This window comes from Oncorhynchus mykiss, chromosome 1 (genome assembly GCF_057628025.1).
Source record: "Oncorhynchus mykiss isolate SJ-2025 chromosome 1, ASM5762802v1, whole genome shotgun sequence".
NCBI lineage: Eukaryota > Metazoa > Chordata > Actinopteri > Salmoniformes > Salmonidae > Oncorhynchus > Oncorhynchus mykiss.
This window is the reverse complement of record NC_143022.1, coordinates 28,654,389-28,677,460: the sequence shown is the minus strand read 5'-3', so window position 1 is coordinate 28,677,460 and position 23,072 is coordinate 28,654,389. Positions and strand designations below refer to the sequence as shown.

The 23,072-nt window shown below is 43.4% G+C and overlaps 3 protein-coding genes and 1 long non-coding RNA gene across 6 annotated transcripts; all 4 read left to right on the top strand.

The window, feature by feature from the left end:
- The first annotated feature begins 626 nt into the window (after window positions 1-626).
- On the top strand, window positions 627-10,184 carry LOC110520123 (protein-glutamine gamma-glutamyltransferase 2). 2 transcript variants are annotated; one of them, XM_090218593.1, is made up of 13 exons: window positions 627-918; window positions 1,920-2,090; window positions 2,257-2,487; window positions 2,866-2,984; window positions 3,594-3,722; window positions 3,814-3,991; window positions 5,224-5,362; window positions 5,466-5,569; window positions 5,726-5,968; window positions 6,171-6,437; window positions 6,646-6,806; window positions 6,984-7,120; window positions 9,739-10,184. In XM_090218593.1, the coding sequence occupies exons 1-13, from the start codon at window positions 903-905 to the stop codon at window positions 9,884-9,886; spliced, it is 2,043 nt and encodes a 680-aa protein (XP_090074719.1). In that variant the 5' UTR covers window positions 627-902; the 3' UTR covers window positions 9,887-10,184. The 2 variants fall into 2 exon arrangements, with proteins under 2 accessions (XP_090074719.1, XP_090074661.1); XM_090218535.1 differs by lacking the exon at window positions 627-918 and adding an exon at window positions 1,653-1,801.
- A 3,926-nt stretch (window positions 10,185-14,110) lies between these two features.
- Window positions 14,111-16,198, top strand: LOC149985459 (uncharacterized). The gene is made up of 3 exons (XR_016491451.1): window positions 14,111-14,256; window positions 15,765-15,947; window positions 16,067-16,198. It is a non-coding gene; the product is annotated as an uncharacterized LOC149985459 (long non-coding RNA).
- A 577-nt stretch (window positions 16,199-16,775) lies between these two features.
- Window positions 16,776-18,327, top strand: LOC149985458 (alanine--tRNA ligase, cytoplasmic-like). 2 transcript variants are annotated; one of them, XR_016491422.1, is made up of 4 exons: window positions 16,776-16,989; window positions 17,278-17,427; window positions 17,535-17,651; window positions 18,111-18,327. XR_016491422.1 is itself a non-coding variant. In XM_090218869.1 (3 exons), exons 1-3 carry the CDS (start codon window positions 16,893-16,895, stop codon window positions 17,564-17,566), a joined length of 279 nt encoding a protein of 92 aa, XP_090074995.1. In that variant the 5' UTR covers window positions 16,776-16,892; the 3' UTR covers window positions 17,567-17,665. The 2 variants fall into 2 exon arrangements, 1 of the variants encoding a protein (XP_090074995.1); XM_090218869.1 differs by lacking the exon at window positions 18,111-18,327 and having other exon boundaries at window positions 17,535-17,665.
- Window positions 18,328-19,180: 853 nt separating this feature from the next.
- LOC110532131 (alanine--tRNA ligase, cytoplasmic-like) lies at window positions 19,181-21,185 on the top strand. Its single transcript, XM_090218933.1, has 4 exons — window positions 19,181-19,285; window positions 19,883-19,969; window positions 20,095-20,208; window positions 20,351-21,185. Exons 2-4 carry the CDS (start codon window positions 19,904-19,906, stop codon window positions 20,528-20,530), a joined length of 360 nt encoding a protein of 119 aa, XP_090075059.1. The 5' UTR covers window positions 19,181-19,285; window positions 19,883-19,903; the 3' UTR covers window positions 20,531-21,185.
- Window positions 21,186-23,072: the final 1,887 nt, after the last annotated feature.

Here is a 23,072-nt window from a genome sequence, read left to right as displayed (position 1 = left end):
GTGATACAGCCTGGAACTGAGTGCCTCTTGCATGCTTTAGACCGCTGAGCCACTCAGGAGCCCCAGATTTCACTGTATTGGATGTGTAATCGATGTCCTATAGTTGATGATAAACGTTTGTTTAAATGGATGTTTAACTTTTTTATTTAAAACCAGCTTGGGTTTGATTGTTTTGCTTTACCATGTGCCAGGATAAATAGCTCCAGTCAATATCCTGGACTGCAATTCAGCTGAACAAAATTTTCTTTTAACATTTGAAGTATATCATGCTGTAAACTTATTCAACTTGTATATTTTGTAATTGGTGACTTTCAGGCTTTATACATAAAGAATAAAAGTGGCCATGTACGCAAAGCATTTACTGGAGAACTGTTGGATTAGTAAAAGTGTGCCCTATGCCCTGAACCCTTTATCCGCTTAACAGAGAACACAGTGTTTGAGCTTAGATCACCGTGGGAGAAAAAGGTTCCGGCACACGGCTGACACAAACTATAGTAAATATTTGGGCTCTCATGCTTTTTTCAGTAGAAGTAAAATATTGAAGTAGGCAGAGCTTGTGCTTCCCAACTCAAGCTTGTACACACACGCACACACGCATGGGCACGCATCCAATCACGCACGTACACACACACACACACACACACACACGCACGCATAGATTGTGGGTACACCTCTGTTCTGGATCTCCACAGAGTGTGATGTCAGAGGTCAGGGAGAACAGTGAACGGGAGGTGTGTATGGGTGAACATGTGTGTTTGAGCACTAGGACAGGGCCGTTCCTCTCCAGTATAAATACTGGGTCCTGGTGGAGACGGGTAGAAAAGTGGGGCATACACCTTCAGGACTGAGTGAAAAGACAAAAGAGGAGTCAAACTTATCATAAAAGGAGGTTACACGGCAGAATGACTGACCAAAACGGTAAGGGATTTACCGTTATTTCACATATTTTTAAAACCATTGGTAGTGCCCTCCGAAGTAGAGGAGACAAATATTACAAGCAATTTCTATGTCTGTGAAAAATGTGCTGCCAGATGAATTCACAGCCGTGTGTTAAGGTCAACCATTCTAATTTAAGCAATGCATACCAGGAGAGCATGAGACCAACAGGCTCACATGCGCTAATCATACAAATATGAGGATGGAGCAGAGGTGTTATCTGACAAAGTGTATTCTCAAATGTGTACATTTCTACATTTAGACAGAATATACAGTAGATCTGTGTTTCTCCTTGTCAAAAATGAAAGTTGGTCTGTTTCTGTCTGTGTCTCTGTGTGTGATCGTAGTACATGGCACACAAGTGTGTCTAACCTCAGGAATGGCTGAAGGATGACTTCAGTTTGATGGCTTAGATTGGTCTCTTTTGTGCCAATCTGACCTGGCAAACCAGGTCTATACTTACTTATTACTTGATGGTTTATAAAGAGCATCTGCAAAAATCATCAAACTTTGTTATTCACCTCTGTTCTTTAAAAAAAGCTTTCTCCCGCGCTACTGTTACAATATAGGATTAACATACATTTCTGGCAATCATTGTCATAACCCTTTAACATCAAAACAGCAATATTAATGTTTTCACACAGTGCCACATGCTTGAGTGGAGTTGTCTACCGACGGTAGCTGCTATAAATATGAAGTCGGGTCCTTGATTTTATGACTCACACTGATAGTCAGGCTCAAATAGATGACTTGTCTGACCTTTCTGTGGTTTGTTTGACCTGTACAACATGGGACAATTGTGATTGATATGACTAAACTAGAGATCTCTCTATAAATATGAATATCTACAAGAGTAATAGTACAGGTGTGGTCTGGTTACCCCCTAAAACATCCTCTTGAACTCATTATTTGTAACTATACAGTAGAATAGGTTTTTATTAGAAGTGACTGAACCCTATGCTTTTTCTTTGATTGTGTTCCAGGTGTATTTATGGGGATGGACCTGCTTTGCCAGGTGAACAGCCATGCCCATCGTACAGAGGAGATGGACGTGGAAAGGCTGCTGGTTCGTCGGGGGCAGCCCTTCTCCCTTGCCTTGCAGTGCCACACAACCCTGTCCCCTAAACACAAACTAGCCATGATCTTGCATCTAGGTAAGCAACTCAAGGACAAGGACCATAAGCTTAAGTCAGCAATAGAGTGGATACTACTGCACAGTGGGAGGAGGAGTTAGTTATGATTGACAGATATAAAAAATAAAATGGTCTGGGAAAACAGCTTTGACTGCCAGTATATGTGTGGTTTTGTTTGTGTGTTTAGGTAAGGAGGGTGAGGTGGTGGTGAAGGTGTTGGATGCCCGTGCTGGCAGGGACAAGTGGTGGTTCCGCCAGCAGGGGGCTCAGAGTGAGGTGCTGCTGACGATCCACAGCCCAGCAGACGCCCCTGTGGGACTCTACAGCGTGACAGTGCTGCTCCTCTCCCCTGACGGACACATCCTGGAGAAGACAACACCAGAGACGTTCTACCTGCTCTTCAACCCCTGGTGCAAAGGTGAGCTCACACATGCATGTCCTGCGTGCACATGCACACACACACTAGTTGAATCAGTAAAGAAGTATTGAAAGTGCTCAGTGTTGCGGCACTACACCCTGTCCTGTTTTATTTGCTCTTTTGGTAAGGTGGAGGGCTCACGGAGGTGCCACTCTCAGAAGGTTAGAGTCAGGGAAGATACCGTCTTCAGTTGTGTACTTGTGTCTGTCCCTGTGATTACTTTGAATTACATTTGAGCCGAACATGAAATTATAACAACATATAGAAAAATATTAAATTAGTGGAACAGATTGCTTATATGAAAGTTGTCAGTTGTGTGATATCACTACAACAAGAATGCCTCACTCTTCTCTGAGTCTTTATTTTTCTCCCTCCCAGCTGACTCTGTGTACCTCCCTGACGAGGAGCTGCTAGAGGAGTACATCCTGAATGAAAATGGCCTCCTTTACCAGGGTTCCTGGGACCAGATTTCCTCACTACCCTGGAACTTTGGACAGGTAGCAAAGAAACAGCACTTCTGAAGGACAGACAGCCAACACAGCTGAGATAGAATAGAGAGCCCAAACCTGTTGATCCCATTATCAACCCATCGATCCAATGAGAACCAGATCTCAGTGATGTGCAGCCTGAATCACAATTCTAGCTGAGGCATTCCAAACAGAAAGATTAACAACGGGGCATGTGGGTGGGTGTTGGCAGCCAGTGGTTTCTGTCAAGTCTGTAGGCTTGATGGTGGCCTGTGTGAATTGTCACAGCTTGGTGTTGTTTGGAGACACCATGCACCAGCTGGCAGAGGAAATGTCTTTGGTGGATGTAAGACATTTTTACACTGGATGTGTGAAAATACCAACCACTCAAACGTGGGTTTTTCTCATCCGAGAGAGACAGAGACATAGTCACATAGACATTGAGAAAGAGACAGACAAACAACCTGCATGGCTTATTGTCTCCATCCAGTGAGGAGAAAGTACATAGAGTCACAGTCACAATCAACAATTCTATGTATGTATTTTTAACACTGGTTTGAGATGTGTATCTACGTCATCATGAGCTCACTTAATGCATTCTCATAATATTTTTATAATCCCTCATGTCATTTTTCATAGTTTGAACAAGATGTGGTGGACATCTGTTTTGAAATCCTGGACAATTCACCTGCTGCACTGACAAACCCAGAGATGGACACAGCCAACCGAGCAGACCCAGTGTACGTGAGCAGGACAATTACTGCCATGGTAAGGTTCACTCTATAACTTCATTATTTCTTCACATTGAGAATAGTTATAATCTCACAGTAATTAACCTACCTGCTCTACACCTGTGCAGGTGAATGCTAATGATGACCTTGGCGTGGTGTCGGGCCGTTGGGACGGGAAGTACGATGACGGGGTGCCGCCCACACGTTGGACTGGCAGTGTGCCCATCCTCAGGCGCTGGAGTGAGGCCGGGGCACAGAGGGTGCGCTACGGACAGTGCTGGGTGTTCTCAGGCGTAGCCTGTACAAGTGAGAGACACATATGTGGACAATTACAAATACCTAGGTATCTGGTTAGATTGTAAACTCTCCTTCCAGACTCACATTAAGTACCTCCAATCCAAAATTAAATCTAGAATCGGCTTCCTATTTTTGCAACAAAGGATCCTTCACTCAAACTGACTATCCTACCGATCCTTGACTTCGGCGATGTCATTTATAAAATAACCTCCAACACTCTACTCAGCAAATTGGATGCAGTCTATCACAGTGCCATCCGTTTTGTCACCAAAGCCCCATATACTACCCACCACTGCGACCTGTATGCTCTCGTTGGCTGGCTCTTGTTGGCTGGCCCTCGCTTCATATTCGTTGCCAAACCCACTGGCTCCAGGTCATCTATAAGTCTTTGCTAGGTAAAGCCCCGCCTTATCTCAGCTCACTGGTCACCATAGCAGCACCCACCCGTAGCACGCGCTCCAGCAGGTATATTTCACTGGTCACCCCCAAAGCCTATTCCCCCTTTGGCCGCCTTTCCTTCCAATTCTCTGCTGCCAATGACTGGAACGAATTGCAAAAATCACTGAAGCTTGAGACTCTATTCTTCCTCACTAACTTTAGGCATTAGCTGTCAGAGCATCTCACAGATCACTGCACCTGTACATAGCCCATCTGTAAATAGCCCATCTGTAAATAGCCCATCTGTAAATAGCCCATCCAACTACCTCAAACCCATATTATTTATTATTATTATTTTGCTCCTTTGCACCCCAGTATCTCTACTTCATCTTCTGCACATCTATCACTCCAGTGTTTAATTGCTAAATTGTAATTACTTCACCACTATGGCCTATTTATTACCTTACCTCCCTAATCTTACCTCATTTGCACACACTGTCTATAGATTGTTTTCCTATTGTGTTATTGACTGTACGTTTGTTTATTCCATGTGTAACTCTGTGTTGTTGTTTGTGTCGCAATGCTTTGCCTTATCTTGGCCAGGTCGCAGTTGTAAATGAGAACTTGTTCTCAACTGGCCTAACTGGTTAAATAAAGGTGAAATAAAAATGAAATAAAAACATAGGAGACAACACACTGACACAAGATGGCTCTCTCGCTTTGGCTCTCTCTCAGCTAATTTCCTAACACTCTCTGGTTCTATATTTGCACTATCAAATATTTCATTCAGCTACAGTATATTAAGCTATAAACAGACTATATGCTGTTTGCTGATTGGTTCCTTTCTCTCACCCATCACACAGTTCTTCGCTGTCTGGGCATACCCACTCGCCCAGTTACAAACTACTCTTCTGCCCATGACACTGATGGCAACCTGAATGTGGACTATCTGTATGATGAGCAGCTGGAGAGTGTGTCTGAAGGCAGGAAGGACATGATCTGGTAAGGCTCACAACCTTCTATAGTTTTCATGTTGCTTTCATTTCTAGATATCAGCTTAGAATTATGCAGAATCAGCACTGTATGATTGTGTGTGTGTGTGTAGGAACTACCATTGCTGGGTGGAGTCCTGGATGGACAGGGAGGATCTTCCTAAAGGCTATGATGGGTGGCAGGCTCTGGATCCCACCCCACAGGAGAGGAGTGATGGTACGGTCCCACTTCATATTCATGAGCAGTCTTGGTTTACTATTCCCTTTAAAAATCTATTTTTCTATGTTTGGGCTACTACAGGAAGTTACATTTCATACATGTTTTTCTGTATAGTAGTTTTTCTTGCCCTCATCCCTATCTCCTCCTTCTCAGGGGTGTACTGTTGTGGGCCCTGTCCAGTCAAGGCGGTGAGGGACGGTGATGTGGGGATGAAGTATGATGCAGCCTTCGTGTTCTCTGAGGTGAACGCAGACCTGGTCACCTGGATCGTCTACCCAGATGGCCAACGCTCACAAGTTTCCCTCAACCAGAATACAGTGGGCCAAAACATCAGCACCAAGAGTGTGTACGGAGACTACAGAGAGGACATCACTAAACATTACAAATACCCCGAAGGTATTCACTTCCTTCCCTTAAACAAACATACTGTAATGTTCACACCTGCACAAATACTAGCACAGATGGGAAGAGAACCTAAAGAGTACAGTAGACTGTTACACACTACAAATACCCCCAAGGGAAGGGTGTCACTTTGGACACATACCACACGAACACACCGTTAATTGAACAGTATGACATCCTCCTTCCTTTCTACCAGGTTCAGTGAAGGAGCGTGAGGTGTATGAGAAGGCAGGACGGCGGGTAACGCAGCCGAATGGAGCACCAGGGCAGCTGGAGCTGAAGATCAAACACGCCCAGGCCGTCCTGGGGACAGACTTTGATGTGATAGTGGAGGTGCACAACGTCGGTGGAGAGGACACCCCAGCCCAGCTGACTGTGACGTCCAACGCTGTCACCTACAACAGTCTCCACCGGGGGGAGTGCCATAGGAAGACTGCCAGCCTGACCGTGCCAGCCCAGAAAGGTGGGCCTCAACTGCCATCACACAATCAAACTTTTGAACTAGTGTGAGACCCTGTGTTTGATTTATTTTTTAGTGGCACTGGGTCAGTCTGACCCCTGGTGTTCTTGTATGTTTAGGAACCAAGTTAACAGTGCAAAACTATACCATGGAAAAAGTGTGAAACAATACAATAACATACTTTCTCCTCTCATCCCTATTATTCTCACAGCTCATAAGGAAGTGCTGCGGCTACGGTACGAACACTACGGGGCATGTGTGTCTGAGCATAACCTGATCAGGGTCACAGCACTACTCCAGGTCAGCGGCCAGCCCGAAGTCGTCTTACAAGAGGTCAACATCCAACTGAGCATGCCTCAGCTCCATGTCAAGGTACTATCTGGAACTGGAAATGGCTCTGGTGAAGCAATGCTTAAATTGAGTACTATTGGTCATGAGAATGGATATGTTCAAGTGCAAACAGTGGTTTATAGTATATTGATTTAAGGTTGTTTGTTACTGAAATGATAATTTCTGATGATGCCTACACTGTCCTTGTTCTTTCCCCAGGTAGTGGGAGATGCAGTTGTATCTCGGAAATTGATTGCCCACATTAGCTTCACCAATCCACTGCCTATTACCCTCAGAGGGGGCGTGTTTACTGTGGAGGGGGCAGGTCTGACAGCAGCGCGGGAGATCCAAGCACCGTAAGTATCTCTGTGTGTTGTATGTGAGAGAGGAGATCCAATCTTCATTGAATTTGTATTCGCTTTTTCAGCAATGAGAGAATGTACGTAGACCTGAAACTCTTTAAAACCTAGGGCTCTTTAAGATCTCACACCCTGTGCAGCAGCTGCAGATTTAGAGGGGGTAGCATCTCAGAGAGCTTTTGGCTGCTACTGTAAATTCCTCAGCAAGGACATAGTCTGACCGCATTGCATGAGTAAAAATAACAAGATCTGCTTTTCTCTCGCTCCACCTCCCTTAAAAAGACAAAGAGAGATCCTGACATATCCTCCTCATCCCAGGCCAACGATGATTAAACCGCCCCAGCATGGCTCTCCAGGACCACAGGCCAAATGTTACCACACATAACCTCCAAAAAGAGATGCCAGTGTAAACATATGCCCTCAGACTAAACACAGGATAATATCTCTGCTGGCCGTCTGGGTGAATTTAACATTCTTTGACAAAACATCACACTTCCTGGAAGGACCTAGCCTACCTCATTTTGTGTGAGAAAAGTGTGAGAAAAAAAAATCCACATTTTCATAGCAGCACCAGGGTTGGGCAGTCATATAGTTTCTGTATCATGGGGTATACGGTATTACCAAAGATTTTTTATAAATAACCCAAGATAGACCAGAACTGAATCATAGTGGGCCGAACAAGCAAGGTGGGCAGAGCCAAGCATGAACTAGTGAGATCCTATTGGTGTGTTCTAGCATTTATTTGCATATTTCCGTTAGGGAATTCCGACTCTGTGAAATAGGCGTGTGAAATACTCAATTCGCCCTTGCACTCCTTCTAAACAATGCAATTTTTGAAACTTTGGCAAAGGGTAAAGTCTACAAAATGCAGTCCACTCGGTTTGTTACACATTTTAGTTTTGGAAACAGAAAACTGTACGGAGATCAAATGTTTTATAGATGAGAAAATGTACAGAATGTCGGCAAAAATCAATCTCGCTCCATCTTCTCCCACTGCCGGCCACTGGGCTTCCTCTCATCACCATATTTGGTAATGAGTGGAAACACCAACCGAATGCTTCACATTTACACATCCGGTGAAATATCCTGCTCATTGTTCCATCTGTGGTATTACCGAATGTGCATGCACACAAGGGGCGGTATTTAAAAAAACACAAAAAAATACAAATGTAGGCAGCAGGGATCTTGATCCAGGAGGGGATTGAATGTCTCTGCTGTAAACAAGAAGCTTGATTTTGACATCTAGCCACATAGCTAGCCAGTTAGCAAACAAAATGCATAGCTGGTGCCCTGAGATGAATCATTTATTTGACACATCTTAGATTTCTTATAGTCATGCTTAATTTATAAGCAGTGGCGTATGAGTTTCCCCAAACCCAATAAACACTTTTTCAAGGGAGTATTGAAAATCATACCATCTGTATTTTGAAATACCCCGGCATACGGTATAAAAGGTACAGTATATCACCCAAGCCTAAGCAGCACATAGCCACAACTGTAATTTCTGGCAGCTAATCGAGTTTACAATTCCAGCAGACCTGAATGTTAAACAATTTGTGTGGTCTTTCCCAGAAATATAGGACTACAAAAAAGTTTCTATTACCAGATAATGTTTCTGAATGAGCAGGTTTTTGGCAAGAGGTGTTAAAATACACTGAACAAAAATATAAACGCAACATGCAACAATTTAAAGGATTTTACTGTTACAGTTAGTTAATTTAAAGAAATCAGTAAAATGAAATAAATTAATTAGGCCCTAATCTCTGGACTTCACATGACTAGCCAGGGGCACAACCATTGGTGGCTTGGGAGGACAGAGGCCCACCCACTTGGGAGCCAGGCCCACCCACTGGGAAAACAGGCCCACCCAATCAGAATGAGTTTTTACCCACAAAAGTACTTTATTACAGACAGAAACACTCCTCAGTTCAATCAGCTGTCCAGGTGGCTGGTCTCAGTCGATCACACAGGTGAAGGAGCCGGATGTGGAGGTCCTGGGCTGGCGTGGTTACATGTGGTCTGCGGTTGTGAGGCCGGTTGGAAGCACTGCCAAATTCTCTAAAAAGACGGAGGCAGTTTATGGTAAAGAAATTAACATTCAATTCTCTAGCAACAGCTCTGGTGGACATTCCTGCAGTCAGCATGCCAATTCCACCCTCCCTCAAAACTTGAGGCATCTGTGGCATTGTGTTGTGTGACAAAACTGCACATTTTAATGCCTTTTATTGTCCCCAGCACAAAGCGCACCTGTGTAATGATCCTGATGTTTAATCATGTTTTTGATATTCCACACCTGTCAGGTAGATTATCTGGACAAAGGCCAAATGTTCACTAACAGTTATGTAAACAAATTAGTGCCCAAAATTTGAGAGAAATAAGCTTTTTGTGCATATGGAAAAATGCTGGGATCTTTTATTTTAGCTCATGAAACATGGGACCAACGCTTTCCATGTTGCGTTTATATTTTTGTTCAGTATAGCGTGACATGTTTGACATGGCCTCATTGAACACAGCAGGAGACCTCCGGTAGTATTTTAACCGTTAGTGGAACAGAGCAAGACTGAGTTGAAAGAACTATGTGTGCTTGTAGTGAAACGATCTCTTTCCTCCTACAGAGATGACATTGGACCAGGTCAAGAGGTCAAGGTCAAGTTGTCCTTCAAGCCCACCCGAGCAGGCCTGAGAAAACTGATGGTCGACTTTGATGCAGACAGAATAAGGGATGTTAAAGGCATTGCCACTTTGATTGTGAGAAACAAGTGAACTGTCAATTAACAACGTATATCATATCATGTATATTTCTATATAAAATAATTACCCTGTAAATGCAATATGAAAGTGAGTTGCAAAATCATGTGTTGTTATTTTCTATTCTTCTTGATGATCTTATGAAGAGATTTACAAGCCTTGGCAAAGAAAGGTGGGTCTCTGAATCCAAAAGTATTGCTAGAGTCCGGAGACTAAATCTAAATGTAACCATACCCTTTGTCACGTAGAGTAGGCCAGAAGGCTAAACTGAAAAACCTAACCTCTATCAAATAAAAATATGGCGGCAAAAGTACTTCTGTGCAAGGGTGTTTATTTATATAGTGAATCCGGTGCCAGGTTTCCTCCAGACGTGACACTTGGCATTTAGGCCAAAGAGTTCAATCTTGGTTTCATCAGGCCTGAATCTTCTTTCTCATTGTCTAAGAGTTCTTTAGGTGCCTTTTGGCAAACTACAAGCAGGCTGTCATGTGCCTTTTACTTAGGAGAGACTTCCGTCTGACCATTCTACCATAAAGGCCTGATTAGTGAAGTGCTGCAGAGATGGTTGTCCTTCTGGAAGGTTCTCCCATCTCCACAGAGGAACTCTGCAGCTCTGTCAGAGTGACCATCGTCACCTCCCTGACCAAGGCCCTTCTCCCCGATTGCTCAGTTTGGTCGGGCGGCCAGCTCTAGGAAGAGTCTTGGTGGTTCCAAACTTCTTTCATTTTAAGAATGGAAGAACCTTCAATGCTGCAGAAACGTTTTTTGGTACCCTTCCCCAGGTCTGGGCCATGACACAATCCTGTCTCGGAGCTCTATGGACAATTCCTTCGATCTCATGTCTTGGTTTTTGCTCTGACATGCACTATCATCAGTAGGACTTTATATAGACCGGTGTGTGACTTTCTAAATCATGTCCAATCTATTACGTTTACCACCGGTGGACTCCAATCAAGTTGTAGAAACATCTCAAGGATCTCATCAATGGAAACAGGATGCACCTGAGCTCAATTTTGAGTCTCATAGCAAAGGGTCTGAATACTTATGTTAATAAGGTATTTCTGTTTTAGTTTAAAAAATGTGCAAAAAAAAACCAAAATGTTTTTGCTTTGTCATGATGGGTTATTGTGTGTAGATTGATGAGGAAAACATTTTATTTAATCCATTTTAGAATAAAGCTGTCACGTAACAAAAATGTGGAAAAATGGAAGGGTTCTGAATTCTTTCTGAATGCACTGTAAGTCCAATTTGGATATGTTTGGCTGTTTTCGTTGCATAACATGTAGAAGCGGTCTCTATTCAGGTTAAGAAGAAGTGACTACTAAATGCTAACTCCCGTTCACATAAACTGGTTAGCACAGCTAGCATACCGAAATCAGTGGCTGTAATCAAATTAGTTTGTAACTGTAATTCAGTTGATTGGTAACAATGACAAGAACATGTGTTAGGTTGACATCCCCATACAATCATTATACTCTGATTTTTACCTCAACATAGTGTGAAATACACATATAAACAATAGCCTAAATGTCATCTAATTTTGCAGGGGGGCAATGAGGAGACTCAGGATCGTTCCCCCCCACAGCTCTTTCCCCCACGTGTTTCCATGGCAATTCCATTGTTTTGGTCGAGTTCAATTGACTTCTCCACCGCTACTATGCGTAGAACGCGTCATCGGGTCGAACGTTCATTTAGCGCCAAACTGTGCATGTGCAGGTCCTCAAATCCAAGGCACTCCTTCGATACAAGGTTATTTTTGACAAAACTGAATACGTTTGTCACTCACGTGGTTGGAGTAATAAAAATGTTCAACTGCTTAGGACATTGGCTCGAATCTAGGTTGTGCCTTTAGTTTAGAGAAATTGAACAACTACGGAATAATTTTTCACTTCTCTTATTGACTTCTCAAATCCCGGCCTGGTCTCTTTTGAACAGTCGCAATTATTATTATTTTTTTCATGGTGCACAAGACACCTGTCTGTTTTACGCCTGTCTCAGTGGACTTATATATTGCGGAGGCCACGGTGATGGCACTGTCTATCACTCTTAAGACATGATACTGAAATGGTATATGGTTTTTATGTAAAAAAATAATGGTGCAACACTAATAAATAGAATATTTAGGGAGGCACGATATATAGGTGAACATATCAGAATCGGACGATATTAGCTATAAATGCCAACATTGGCATTGGCCCGATGTCTAGTTTAACGCCAATGTGCAAAACCAATGTCAAAGCTGACGTGCATACCTACAGTTGAAGTTTACATACACCTTAGCCAAATACATTTAAACTCAGTTTTTCACAATTCCTGACATTTAATCCTAGTAAAAATTCCCTGTTTTAGGTCAGTTAGAATCACCAATTTATTTTAAGAATGTGAAATGTCAGAATAATAGTAGAGAGAATTTTTTATTTCAGCTTTAATTTCTTTCATCACGTTCCCAGTGGGTCCGAAGTTTACATATACTCAATTAGTATTTGGTAGCATTAGCCTTTCACGAGCATCCCACAATAAGTTGGGTGAATTTTGGCCCATTCCTCCTGACAGAGCTGGTGTAACTGAGTCAGGTTTGTAGGACTCCTTGTTCGCACACGCTTTTTCAGTTCTGCCCACCAATTTTCAATGGGATTGGGCTCAGGGCTTTGTGATGGCCACTCCAATACCTTGACTTTGTTGTCCTTAAGCCATTTTGCCACAACTTTGTTTTTGTTTCATCAGTTCAGAGAACATTTCTCCAAAAAGTACGATATTTGTCCCCATGTTCAGTTGCAAACCGTAGTCTGGCTTTTTTATGGCAATTTTTGAGCAGTGTTTTTTTCCTGGCTCAGGTTATGTCGACTCGTTTTACTGTGGACATAGATACTTTTGTACCTGTTTCTACCAGCATCTTCACAAGGTCCTTTGCTGTTGTTCTGCGATTGATTTGTAATTTTCGCACCAATGTACGTTCATCTCGAGGAGACAGAACGCGTCTCCTTCCTTAGCGGTATGACGACTGCGAGGTCCCATGGTGTTTATACTTGCGTATTATTGTTTGTACAGATGAACGTGGTACCTTCAGGCATTTAGAAATTGCTCCCAGGGATGAAGCAGACTTGTGGAGGTCTACCATTTTTTACCCAAGCTGTTTAAAGGCACAGTCAACTTAGTGTATGTAAACTTCTGACCCACTGGAATTGTGGTAGAGTGAATTATAAGTGAAATAATCTGTCTGTAAACAATTGCTGGAAAAATTACTTGCATGCACAAAGAAGATGTCCTAACCGACTTGCCAAAACTATAGTTTGTTAACAAGAAATTTGTGAAATGGTTGAAAAGCAAGTTTTAATGACTCCAACCTAAGTGCATGTAAACTGTATGGTTTGCATTAAAGTTTATAATATCAAAGGGAGTTCAATGAATTTATAGCTGCCTAGCCAGCTGTAAAACATGAACAGTCAGTGGTGAAGGTAATGGGTCTATTCTAAAGGCCGAGACAGACCCTGATGGTATTTTCTCAAGATTGAGAACGAGGCCAAACCTGCCATAAACATGATTGTTATACAAGGATGTCCTAGTGGAAGGAAGATTCCATTGGTATTTTATTAGCCCAGACAAGGGATGTGCTGTAACATTGTTTTTGCATGAATTTTGATGAAACTTACTCATTTTGCCAGAAGCAGATTAATGTTGTGTAGGGCCATTTTTTCAGTTCCTATTTGATGGCAACATATTGCTTCAGCATTTGCAATGGAAGCAAGGATCAATAACATTTTAATTGGAACTTAAGCTTTTTAGGTGCAGTGTTCACACCTGCCTACTTGAGCTGGGCGATGTGGAGAAATATCCTTTAATTTGCCTGAATTATAAATACGATTACATGAATCAGCTTTTTTTTGTTTAAATGATCCTTTAAAGTACTACTACTAGTTTGATGGTTGTAGCCATCAATTGCCCCATTAACAACCACCCATATTAGCAAAGAAGGTGTGGTGGTACACACAGAAGTGCATCTGCACTGGGGGCTAGCACAATGACTTGGATTATTTGGGCAAGGACGTGTACCACAACACCTTCTTTGAGATGCTGGGCTCCTGGTCCTTCGGAGACTACTTTAAGGTAAACCAGGCAGACCAACCAACCGCCTGTTAGATAGTGTTGTCATCTGACCTGTTATGATGTCAATGTGGATGCGTGTTAGAAAGATGAATTGCTTTCTCTCATTTCCTTTCCTGCTGACTCCTCTCCCTGCAGCACCTTGCCTGTACCATGGCCCTGGAGTTGCTGACTAAGGAGTTTGGGATTCCCATCGAGTGCTTGTATGTCACCTACTTCGGGGGTCACGAAGAAGCTGGGCTGGAGCCGTATCTGTAGTGTGAACAGATCTGGCTGGACCTCTGGTGAGTGAGTTTCACGAGTAGGAAATTCTGGTCAGAACTAATAGGGCTATTAGGTATCAAAATCTACCTGAATGACAGAAATATCCTGACCCGTTTCTACTCTTGTTAATGTGGTTAGTAACACTATGTGTTGGTTGATAAGTCTCTCAGGTAGAGGTCGACCGATTAATTGGCTTGGTTGGATGCGTGCTGTGTTAAGAAGCAGTGTGGCTTGGTTGGGTTGTGTTTTGGAGGACGCGTGGCTTTCGACCTTCGTCTCTCCCGAACCCGTACGGGAGTTGTAGCGATGAGACAAGATAGTAACTACTAACAATTGGATACCACGAAATTGGGGAGGAAAAGGGGTAAAATAAAAATATAAAAAATAAAAAAAATAAGAATTTCATGTTAGTAGGCAATTTTAACTAGGGAAATGGTCACTTCTCTTGTGTTCAGTGCAAGCAGAGTCAGGGTATATGCAGCAGTTTGGGCCACTTGGCTCGTTGCGAACTGTGTGAAGCTCATTTCTTCCTAATGACCGTAATTAATTTGCCAGAATTTTACATAATTATGACATAACATTGAAGGCTGTGCAATGTAACATCAATATTTAGACCCCTTAGATAAGATATGGAACAGTTCTGTATTTCACTGAAAGAATAAACATTTTGTTTTTGAAATTATAGTTTCCGGATTTGACCATATTAATGACCAAAGGCTTGTATTTCTGTGTGTTTATTATAATTAACTATATGATTTGATATTTGATAGAGCAGTCTGACTGAGCGGTGGTATGCAGCAGCAGGCTCCTAAGCATTAATTCAAACAGCACTTTCCTGCATTTGCCTGCAGCTCTTAGCAATACATGAAGCACAGCGCTGTTTATGACTTCAAGCCTATCAACTCCCGAGATTAGGCTGGCAATACTAAAGTGCCTTTAAGATCATCCAATAGTCAAGGTATATGAAATACAAATGGTATAGAGAGAAATAGTCCTATAATTCCTAGAATAACTACAACCTAAAACTTCTTAACTGGGAATATTGAAGACTCATGTTAAAAGGAACCACCAGCTTTCATATGTTCTCATGTTCTGAGTAAGGCACTTAAACGTTGGCTTTCTTACATGGCACATATTGCACTTTTACTTTCTTCTCCAACACTGTCTTTTTGCATTATTTAAACCAAATTGAACATGTTTCATTATTTATTGGAGACTAAATTGATTTTATTTATGTGTTATATTAAGTTCAAATAAAAGTGTTCATTGTTCATTCAGTATTGTTGTAATTGTCATTATTACAAATAAATATCTAAAAATTGGCTGAATAACCGGTATCAGATTTTTTGGCCCTCCAATAATCGGTATCGGTATCGGCATTAAAAAAAAAATCATAATCGGTCGACCTCTACTATCAGGGTACGGTACCCTTTTCAAATCTGAAGACGGCACTCTACTGGTTACAAAAACAGTCATTCCCTCCTTTGGGTCTCACCCGTTTTACCTGTGTGTCCCCTCTGGGTGACAGGCTCGCATTCTGCCAGGCAGCATGAAGGATAACTTCTGGGAGATGGGGACACAGGTCCTTGTGGGCCCTGCAGTGAGATTCACTTTGACCGTATCGGGGGGGAGAGATGCTTACCTGCCTGGTCAATATGGACGACACCAACGTGCAGGAGATCTGGAACCTGGTGTTCACCCAGTTCAACAGGTAAAACATGGAAAATAAGTGGCTTGCAATAAGCTGTCTTATGTGTAATAAACGGATGCACACATGGTGCCCTACTCCTGTTCAGGTTCATACAGTTCAAGTCCCGCCTTTCGTTCCAGTTCTCTGCTGCCTGTGACTGGAACGAATTGCAAAAATCGCTGAAGTTGGAGACTTTTATCTCCCTCACCAACTTCAAACATCTGCTATCTGAGCAGCTAACCGATCGCTGCAGCTGTACATAGTCTATCGGTAAATAGCCCACCCAATTTTACCTACCTCATCCCCATACTGTTTATATTTATTTACTTTTCTGCTCTTTTGCACACCAATATCTCTACCTGTACATGACCATCTGATCATTTATCTCTCCAGTGTTAATCTGCAAAATTTTAATTATTCGCCTACCTCCTCATGCCTTTTGCACACAATGTATATAGACTCTCTTTTTTTTCTACTGTGTTATTGACTTGTTAATTGTTTACTCCATGTGTAACTCTGTGTTGTCTGTTCACACTGCTATGCTTTATCTTGGCCAGGTCGCAGTTGCAAATGAGAACTTGTTCTCAACTAGCCTACCTGGTTAAATAAAGGTGAAATAAAATAAAATAAACATATGCAGATGCCCACATAGTCACATACAAGCATTATGATGTCACTGAACCTGTTTCCCCCTCCTCACCAGGTAGTCTGAGACAGAGCTGAATCCCCTGCCTATGAAGTGTTGATACAGGCATGGGTCTGGAGCGTCTGGTCCAACTATGACACAGACCTGTTCATCCCCTACTTCCAGGCCATCCAGAAGGCAAGCACCACTGCCAGTCATTATTTATTGAATCGTGTGTTCTCTGCCCTCTGAATGACCTTGCTGACTGTACCACTGTGTTTGTTCCAAACAGGGCACAGGAGCCAGGGACTACACAGGAACGGTTGGTGCTGAGGACGTAAATGGCATTGACATGGCCTACTGTGTCCTGGCTGACCACGCCCACACCATCACCATCGCCCTCTCTGATGAGGGCAGGCCAGACAACACAGGGAGAGGGTGCCCTTTTAACTGTCTGGCTGTCTTTGATCTATGCTCGTCTGAACATCAGTCTGTTAATGTGGACATGTTAACCCTCTCCCACTGTTTGTGTGCAGTTGTGTTGCTCTCACGAGAAGCTGGGTGCTCAGAGAGGCTTCTTTGCCACCTTAGTTGATGTGGTGGTAGAGTCCCTAGTATGAAATCTCATCCCACTCCTACTCTTCATGTTATTAACTATCTATATCTCTCTCTCCCTCTTAGTCATCCTCCCTTACCTGTCTTCCTCTGCTGTCCCCTCTCTCCAAGGTGATGACTTCCCTGAGCTGAAGAAGGACCATGACATGGTGAAGGATATCGTCAATGAGGAGGAGGAGCAGTTCCTCAAGACACTCAGCAGGGGGCGAAAGATCCTGGACAGAAAGATCCAGAGTCTTGGAGAGAGCAAGGCCATCCCTGGTACTGAAGGGCCACATTAGAATATGGGATCAATTAGAAACATTTAAGTTGTTGTCAAAACAGAATGTTTCTGAACTCGTTTCTCTCCTCTTTCTCTCCCTGTGTAGGTGACACAGCCTGGTTGCTGTACAACACATAAGGTTTCCCCAGTGGATCTCACTGCCCTCTTCGCTGAGGAGAGGGGGATGAAGGTGGACGTTACAGAGGGGGATGTTGGAGAAATGGTGACCAGTAGAAAAGATAGAGCCTTGGATTGGCATGGGAGTTTATGTGAATATCTGCATTTGCCTGTCTTGAGTACTGATTTGCAGATGTACAAAGACAGGAATGCTTTCCTCTCTGTCAGCATTTCTCAGTCAGCATTGCACTATTAAATGAGAAGTGCCTTGCTCTGCTGATTAGATAAATCAGTATTTACAGTACATTACAGATCCATCACATTGCAGTGGTAATTCATACTGAAAGGCTCCTTTCCATATAGGAGTGAAGGTCAAAATCACTTCAATAAAGCCACATGATATCAGTGCTAAACATGCAAGTTGGCGTTCTATCTAAAGAATGAGTATGATGTTTCAGCATAATGAATGACTGATCCAGCATTAGAGTAAAGTTAGTTGCAGGTTTTTTGCAATGGAAATAGATCTGATCGGATTTTGGCTAAGGCTTTCTCCTCCATGTCCCAGGGAAGGGCTCTGGGGAAGAGGACCACATCATGCTGGACATCCGTGCCACCGAGGACCTATGCAATCAGGGCATCGCTGCTACTGACGACTCACCCAAGTACAGCTACAGTGCTGACGACTCACCCAAGTACAGCTACAGTGCTGACGACTCACCCAAGTACAGCTACAGTGCTGACGACTCACCCAATTACAGCTACAGTGCTGACGACTCACCCAAGTACAGCTACAGTGCTGACGACTCACCCAAGTACAGCTACAGTGCTGACGACTCACCCAAGTACAGCTACAGTGCTGACGAGCGGCAAATATGGACACAAACAAAATCAACTCAATTTCATTCACCAACTCAAAGATGGTTTGCTTGATATTTATTCAAATCAGTTTCTTGCTTGTGTCAGTGTTTTAATCTCTTTATATGTTTATGTGGTTGTCCCACAGTTTGAGCAGGCTGTGGGGACAGTGCTGGCTCTGAGAAGGGAGCGTGCCGTCGTGGATGAGGTAACGACAGGGCAGGAGTGTGGGGTTCTGCTGGACCATACCTCCTTCTATGCTGAGCAGGGAGAACAGAGCTTTAACAGGGGCTACATGCTGAGGAAGGATGACTCTGGAGATGACGTAAGGACAGGACAATCAAACTATGGCCGTAATTGTATAAAAAAGCATATCAAACCTTTGAAACAATGTAAGGTCAAGCCACAGTGAGGAGAGGTCCATATCACACCACATTTTACTCCCTTCCTCAGAGGATGGAGTTCACAGTGAAGAACACTCAGGTTCATGGTGGATATGTGCTGCTTGTAGGAACGGTTTGTGGCACTCTGGAGGTGAGCGACTGTGTCATCCTGCATGTGTACGAGGTAATACATCACTCAAAGGTACATTTTAGGACTCAGTTTTGAGATATTTTCTCAACTGACTTGGTATTGAAAGAAATTCATTACATGTCTCTTTTGTCCACCCTCCACCGCCTCTCTCCCAGGCTGGTCATAGGCCCGTCATGAGTAACCACACTGCCACCCACATCCTGAACTTTACCCTGCGGGGGGTCCTGGGAGAGGCTGACCAGCGTGGCTCCCTGGTGGCTCCTGACCGCCTGCACTTTGACTTCACCGCCAAGGGTGCTCTGTGCACAGGAGCGGTACGACACACAGAGAAGATTGATTCATGACGCAAAGGTGAGAGGTCATAGGCCACTGAAAGTATGAGTAGGGGTATGTTGTTTTCTGTTTGATCAAGTTTGTATTTACACAGATCTATGGTTTCAGGTGTTATTGATCTCAGGCCTTTTGTCTATTGTTTAATTTTTGCATTCCTGGGCTGCTTTGCTTCTTCTTTGGCAAACAACACCATTGCGCCTTAACATTCCGCCTATCTCCCTATAACTGTTATACAATATGTCACCCCAAGGCGCCTGTCATTATTTTCTCCTCCTCACAGAATGCAATGTTTTCAAGCACGTATTACCAAGTCACTGTGTTGTTGCAGTCTCTGGGCATAGCGGTGATCTCCCAGTGGGAGAAAGATGATATGAGGGAGGCTTTGAAGGGACTGAAGAAGACCATGGATGACCTGGACTGTTCCAACAAGGCTGATGTCCAGAAGAGGATGAGAGAGCGCGGGGGGGCAGGTCTAGGCTAAGAGGGGTTGATAGAGGTTTTATGACTGTGTGAAGGGATTAGTACATGTCAGAAAATTGATTGCAGGGCCATTCTATAAGTATTGTTTTTCATGGTTGAGCTGGTATTTCATTGCTATGTGCTCGCCTCCCCCAGGTTCTTGAAAAGACCAAGGAGATGATTGACAGCAGTCCTAACCAGCTGCTGGTAGTCATGGAGATGGAAAATGGAGTCTCTGCCAAGGTAACAATAGCATCCTTTCTAAGGCATCCCAAAAACTACAATACCACAACACAGCACCGAGATCCATCAATTCTAATCAGGAGTGTAATTCTAACCTGGTGTTTGTCTGCATCTCTCTGTCCCAGGCTCTGAATGAGTCTCTGAAGCTGCTGAAGACCCAGTCCCCCCAGACTGCTGCTATGCTCTTCACAGTAGACAACGAAGCTGAAAATATCATCTGTTTATGCCAGGTTCCCCAGGTAAGCCATGCATCTAACCTACATGTGTATTTGCATCCATTCACACCATAATTCACAGATGAGCTCCTTATTTGTGCTTAATGCAATAACTTGCATATTTTGTTGGGACAGTATCTTATCTGTTCACTCTCTCCTCTACCAGGATGTTGCCAACCGAGGTCTGAAGGCCAATGAGGGTGTGCAGGAGCTTAGCCCTCTGATGGATGGCAAGGGTGGTGGCAAGGATATATCTGCCCAGGGCACTGGCAGGAACACACACTGTATAGCAAAAACACCACAAATGGCCAACCAGTTTGCCTGTCTCAAACTGGGTGAAAACTAATATGGAGGAGACTGGGGTGTGGTGAAGGATTGTAGGGAAAACCCTTACCACCCCCACTGGAATGTTCCAGCTCTGTTCTCTGTGACTCTGGACATTCCAGGCAGGAAATTGTAAAGGAACATTCACCCATCTAATGGTTAGAAAGGGAAGAAGATGCACGAGCCCTCTGTCTCTTTCTCTGAAAGGGAGATGCACCTGCTATTTAAGGAGGGTATCAAGGTTTGAGCCGATGCACAATTCTGATGGATCCTTCAATGGTCTGTGTGCTCAAAGGAGGCTAATCACTTTGATTGGGTAACTGAATGATGATCGGTGTATGCGAGATGCTAACCCAACAGCCTCCTACCTGATCTGTCCTCTAGTAGTCAAAGCCCAACAACTATCCTCTTAAACCATCCCTTTTAAACTAATGATGGAAATACTCAATGGTAAACTGCTTCTGTTCATTGTCTGTTCCTCTCTATTCCAGTGGTCTCTCCATGTCATTGTGTTTGTGTCTCACTTCCCTGCCCTGACTGTGGGGAGATTGTAATGTAGATTGATACCTACTACAGTAGCCATGAAAGGCAGAAGCAACCTTAGCATCTGTCAGTGCCGCTAGCTTTGACAGTCTTGTTGTCTCTTTCATATGTAGCGTCCAATAAATAATTGTCAATTAATTAAGTGGATGACATGACATTGTCAAATCTGTGAAATGCATTTTATTGCCACTTCCTAGGAATGCATTGGGATTGGTCCATGTCTGATGCATTCCATGTTGTGGAATGAAAACACTGGTAACGCTTGATTTCTGTTGCATTCTTTCCACGAATACTAGTAGTTGGATCTCTCTTCTCCTGTAGTTTATGGGCAATGGTACTGTAAGATGACCTGTTTGACTGGTCAGTCAGATGCTAGGTAAAGATGTCAAGCTTTAGTACAGGGCAGATGTTGTCGCTGCTCCTACTACCCCACTTAAGAAAAGATCCAGAAAGCCACATTTGTTTCATTTTGTTTTTATTTTACAATAGCATATGATAAAAACAGTCCATCATATAGATTGAGTTTTAAAATAGAGATGGAGTACTGACTGACCCAATGATAGTCATAACACCAATGAGGATACTATTGGTAATAGTAGTAATACGATAGTAACACTATGTACACTGTTGTCGGTGAATCCTGTTGTTGTGCACAAGAGAACTCTAATGAGGAGCTGGAGATGCAGACCACCAAAACAATGCAACAGAATAGATACAGTATGTGTCTTAAGAAACCACGTAGGTAACGCTACAAACCAGAACCAATAAACTCAAAATACATTAAAAAACGATCCATTATCCAACGATACACTCGGGGACAGCAGAGTGGAAAGGGATCTCACCTTTCACACAGTCAATTTCCCAGAAGGTGCACTGCAATTGAACAACATAATAGGGGAAATACTGTGTCCTTACTATGTGAAAACAAAATGATGCAAGTTGAGCTAGGATGTGGCGTTAAGCATCAGTGGGCTAGCTTTATTGATACATTACATATGGGCCTTATATACTGTTGAATAAACTGTTATAGAGTTAGAAAAGTGATAGGGAGTAATGGAATGAAAGATATAGAAGTCATTAGAACAATGTTAATTATGTTTGATACTCTTTGGTGAAGTATTGTACATTCTATTTCTGGCACGGACAGCACCACCCAGAAAAGTGGTGGGAATATTTAGACTTTCCATGTGAAACAGGGTGGAGTTGTGTTTTAAGCACTAGATACATCGCCATTGGCTGTCATCTTGGAACACGTTAGCTCACCGACAACGGCAAAACACAGATTGAGCACAGCAAATTCATTCAGCCATTGTCATATCACCCAAAACTAGTCGTCACAGATAGAGTTCATGTCAAGGTAATGTGTTCTGTATAAAAAGTAACATAAAGAAAGCCTTTCTACGTGGCTCCTAGAGAAAGGCAGAGTGAAACGTATGTGTGTGGGTCCAGAAGGCACAGCTCTCAGCCAAGCCGAGACCAGGGGGTGTGTATAATGTACGGTGTGTGTGTGGGTCCAGAAGGCACAGCTCTCAGCCAAGCCGAGACCAGGGGGTGTGTATAATGTACGGTAATGTGTGTGGGTCCAGCTCTCAGCCAAGCCGAGACCAGGGGGTGTGTATAATGTACGGTAATGTGTGTGGGTCCAGCTCTCAGCCAAGCCGAGACCAGGGGGTGTGTATAATGTACGGTGTGTGTGTGTGGGTCCAGAAGGCACAGCTCTCAGCCAAGCCGAGACCAGGGGTTGTGTATAATGTACGTGTGTGTGTGGGTCCAGAAGGCACAGCTCTCAGCCAAGCCGAGACCAGGGGGTGTGTATAATGTACGGTGTGTGTGTGGGTCCAGCTCTCAGCCAAGCCGAGACCAGGGGGTGTGTATAATGTACGGTGTGTGTGTGGGTCCAGCTCTCAGCCAAGCCGAGACCAGGGGGTGTGTATAATGTACGGTGTGTGTGTGGGTCCAGAAGGCACAGCTCTCAGCCAAGCCGAGACCAGGGGGTGTGTATAATGTACGGTAATGTGTGT

What these genes read in the sequence shown, in the direction of transcription:
- LOC110520123 (XM_090218535.1), top strand. Translation starts at nt 1,774, where the DNA reads ATGAATATCTACAAGAGTAATAGTACAG. An exon ending in GCAGGACAATTACTGCCATG is followed by an intron (nt 3,723 to 3,813) that starts GTAAGGTTCACT and finishes ACACCTGTGCAG; the next exon opens with GTGAATGCTAATGATGACCT. An exon ending in ACATTACAAATACCCCGAAG is followed by an intron (nt 5,969 to 6,170) that starts GTATTCACTTCC and finishes CCTTTCTACCAG; the next exon opens with GTTCAGTGAAGGAGCGTGAG.
- LOC149985458 (XM_090218869.1), top strand. Translation starts at nt 16,893, where the DNA reads ATGGCATTGACATGGCCTACTGTGTCCTGGCTGACCACGCCCACACCA. An exon ending in CCAGACAACACAGGGAGAGG is followed by an intron (nt 16,990 to 17,277) that starts GTGCCCTTTTAA and finishes CCTCTCTCCAAG; the next exon opens with GTGATGACTTCCCTGAGCTG. An exon ending in AGAGAGCAAGGCCATCCCTG is followed by an intron (nt 17,428 to 17,534) that starts GTACTGAAGGGC and finishes CTCCCTGTGTAG; the next exon opens with GTGACACAGCCTGGTTGCTG.
- LOC110532131 (XM_090218933.1), top strand. Translation starts at nt 19,904, where the DNA reads ATGATTGACAGCAGTCCTAACCAGCTGCTGGTAGTCATGGAGATGGAA. An exon ending in AAAATGGAGTCTCTGCCAAG is followed by an intron (nt 19,970 to 20,094) that starts GTAACAATAGCA and finishes TCTCTGTCCCAG; the next exon opens with GCTCTGAATGAGTCTCTGAA. An exon ending in GTTTATGCCAGGTTCCCCAG is followed by an intron (nt 20,209 to 20,350) that starts GTAAGCCATGCA and finishes CTCCTCTACCAG; the next exon opens with GATGTTGCCAACCGAGGTCT.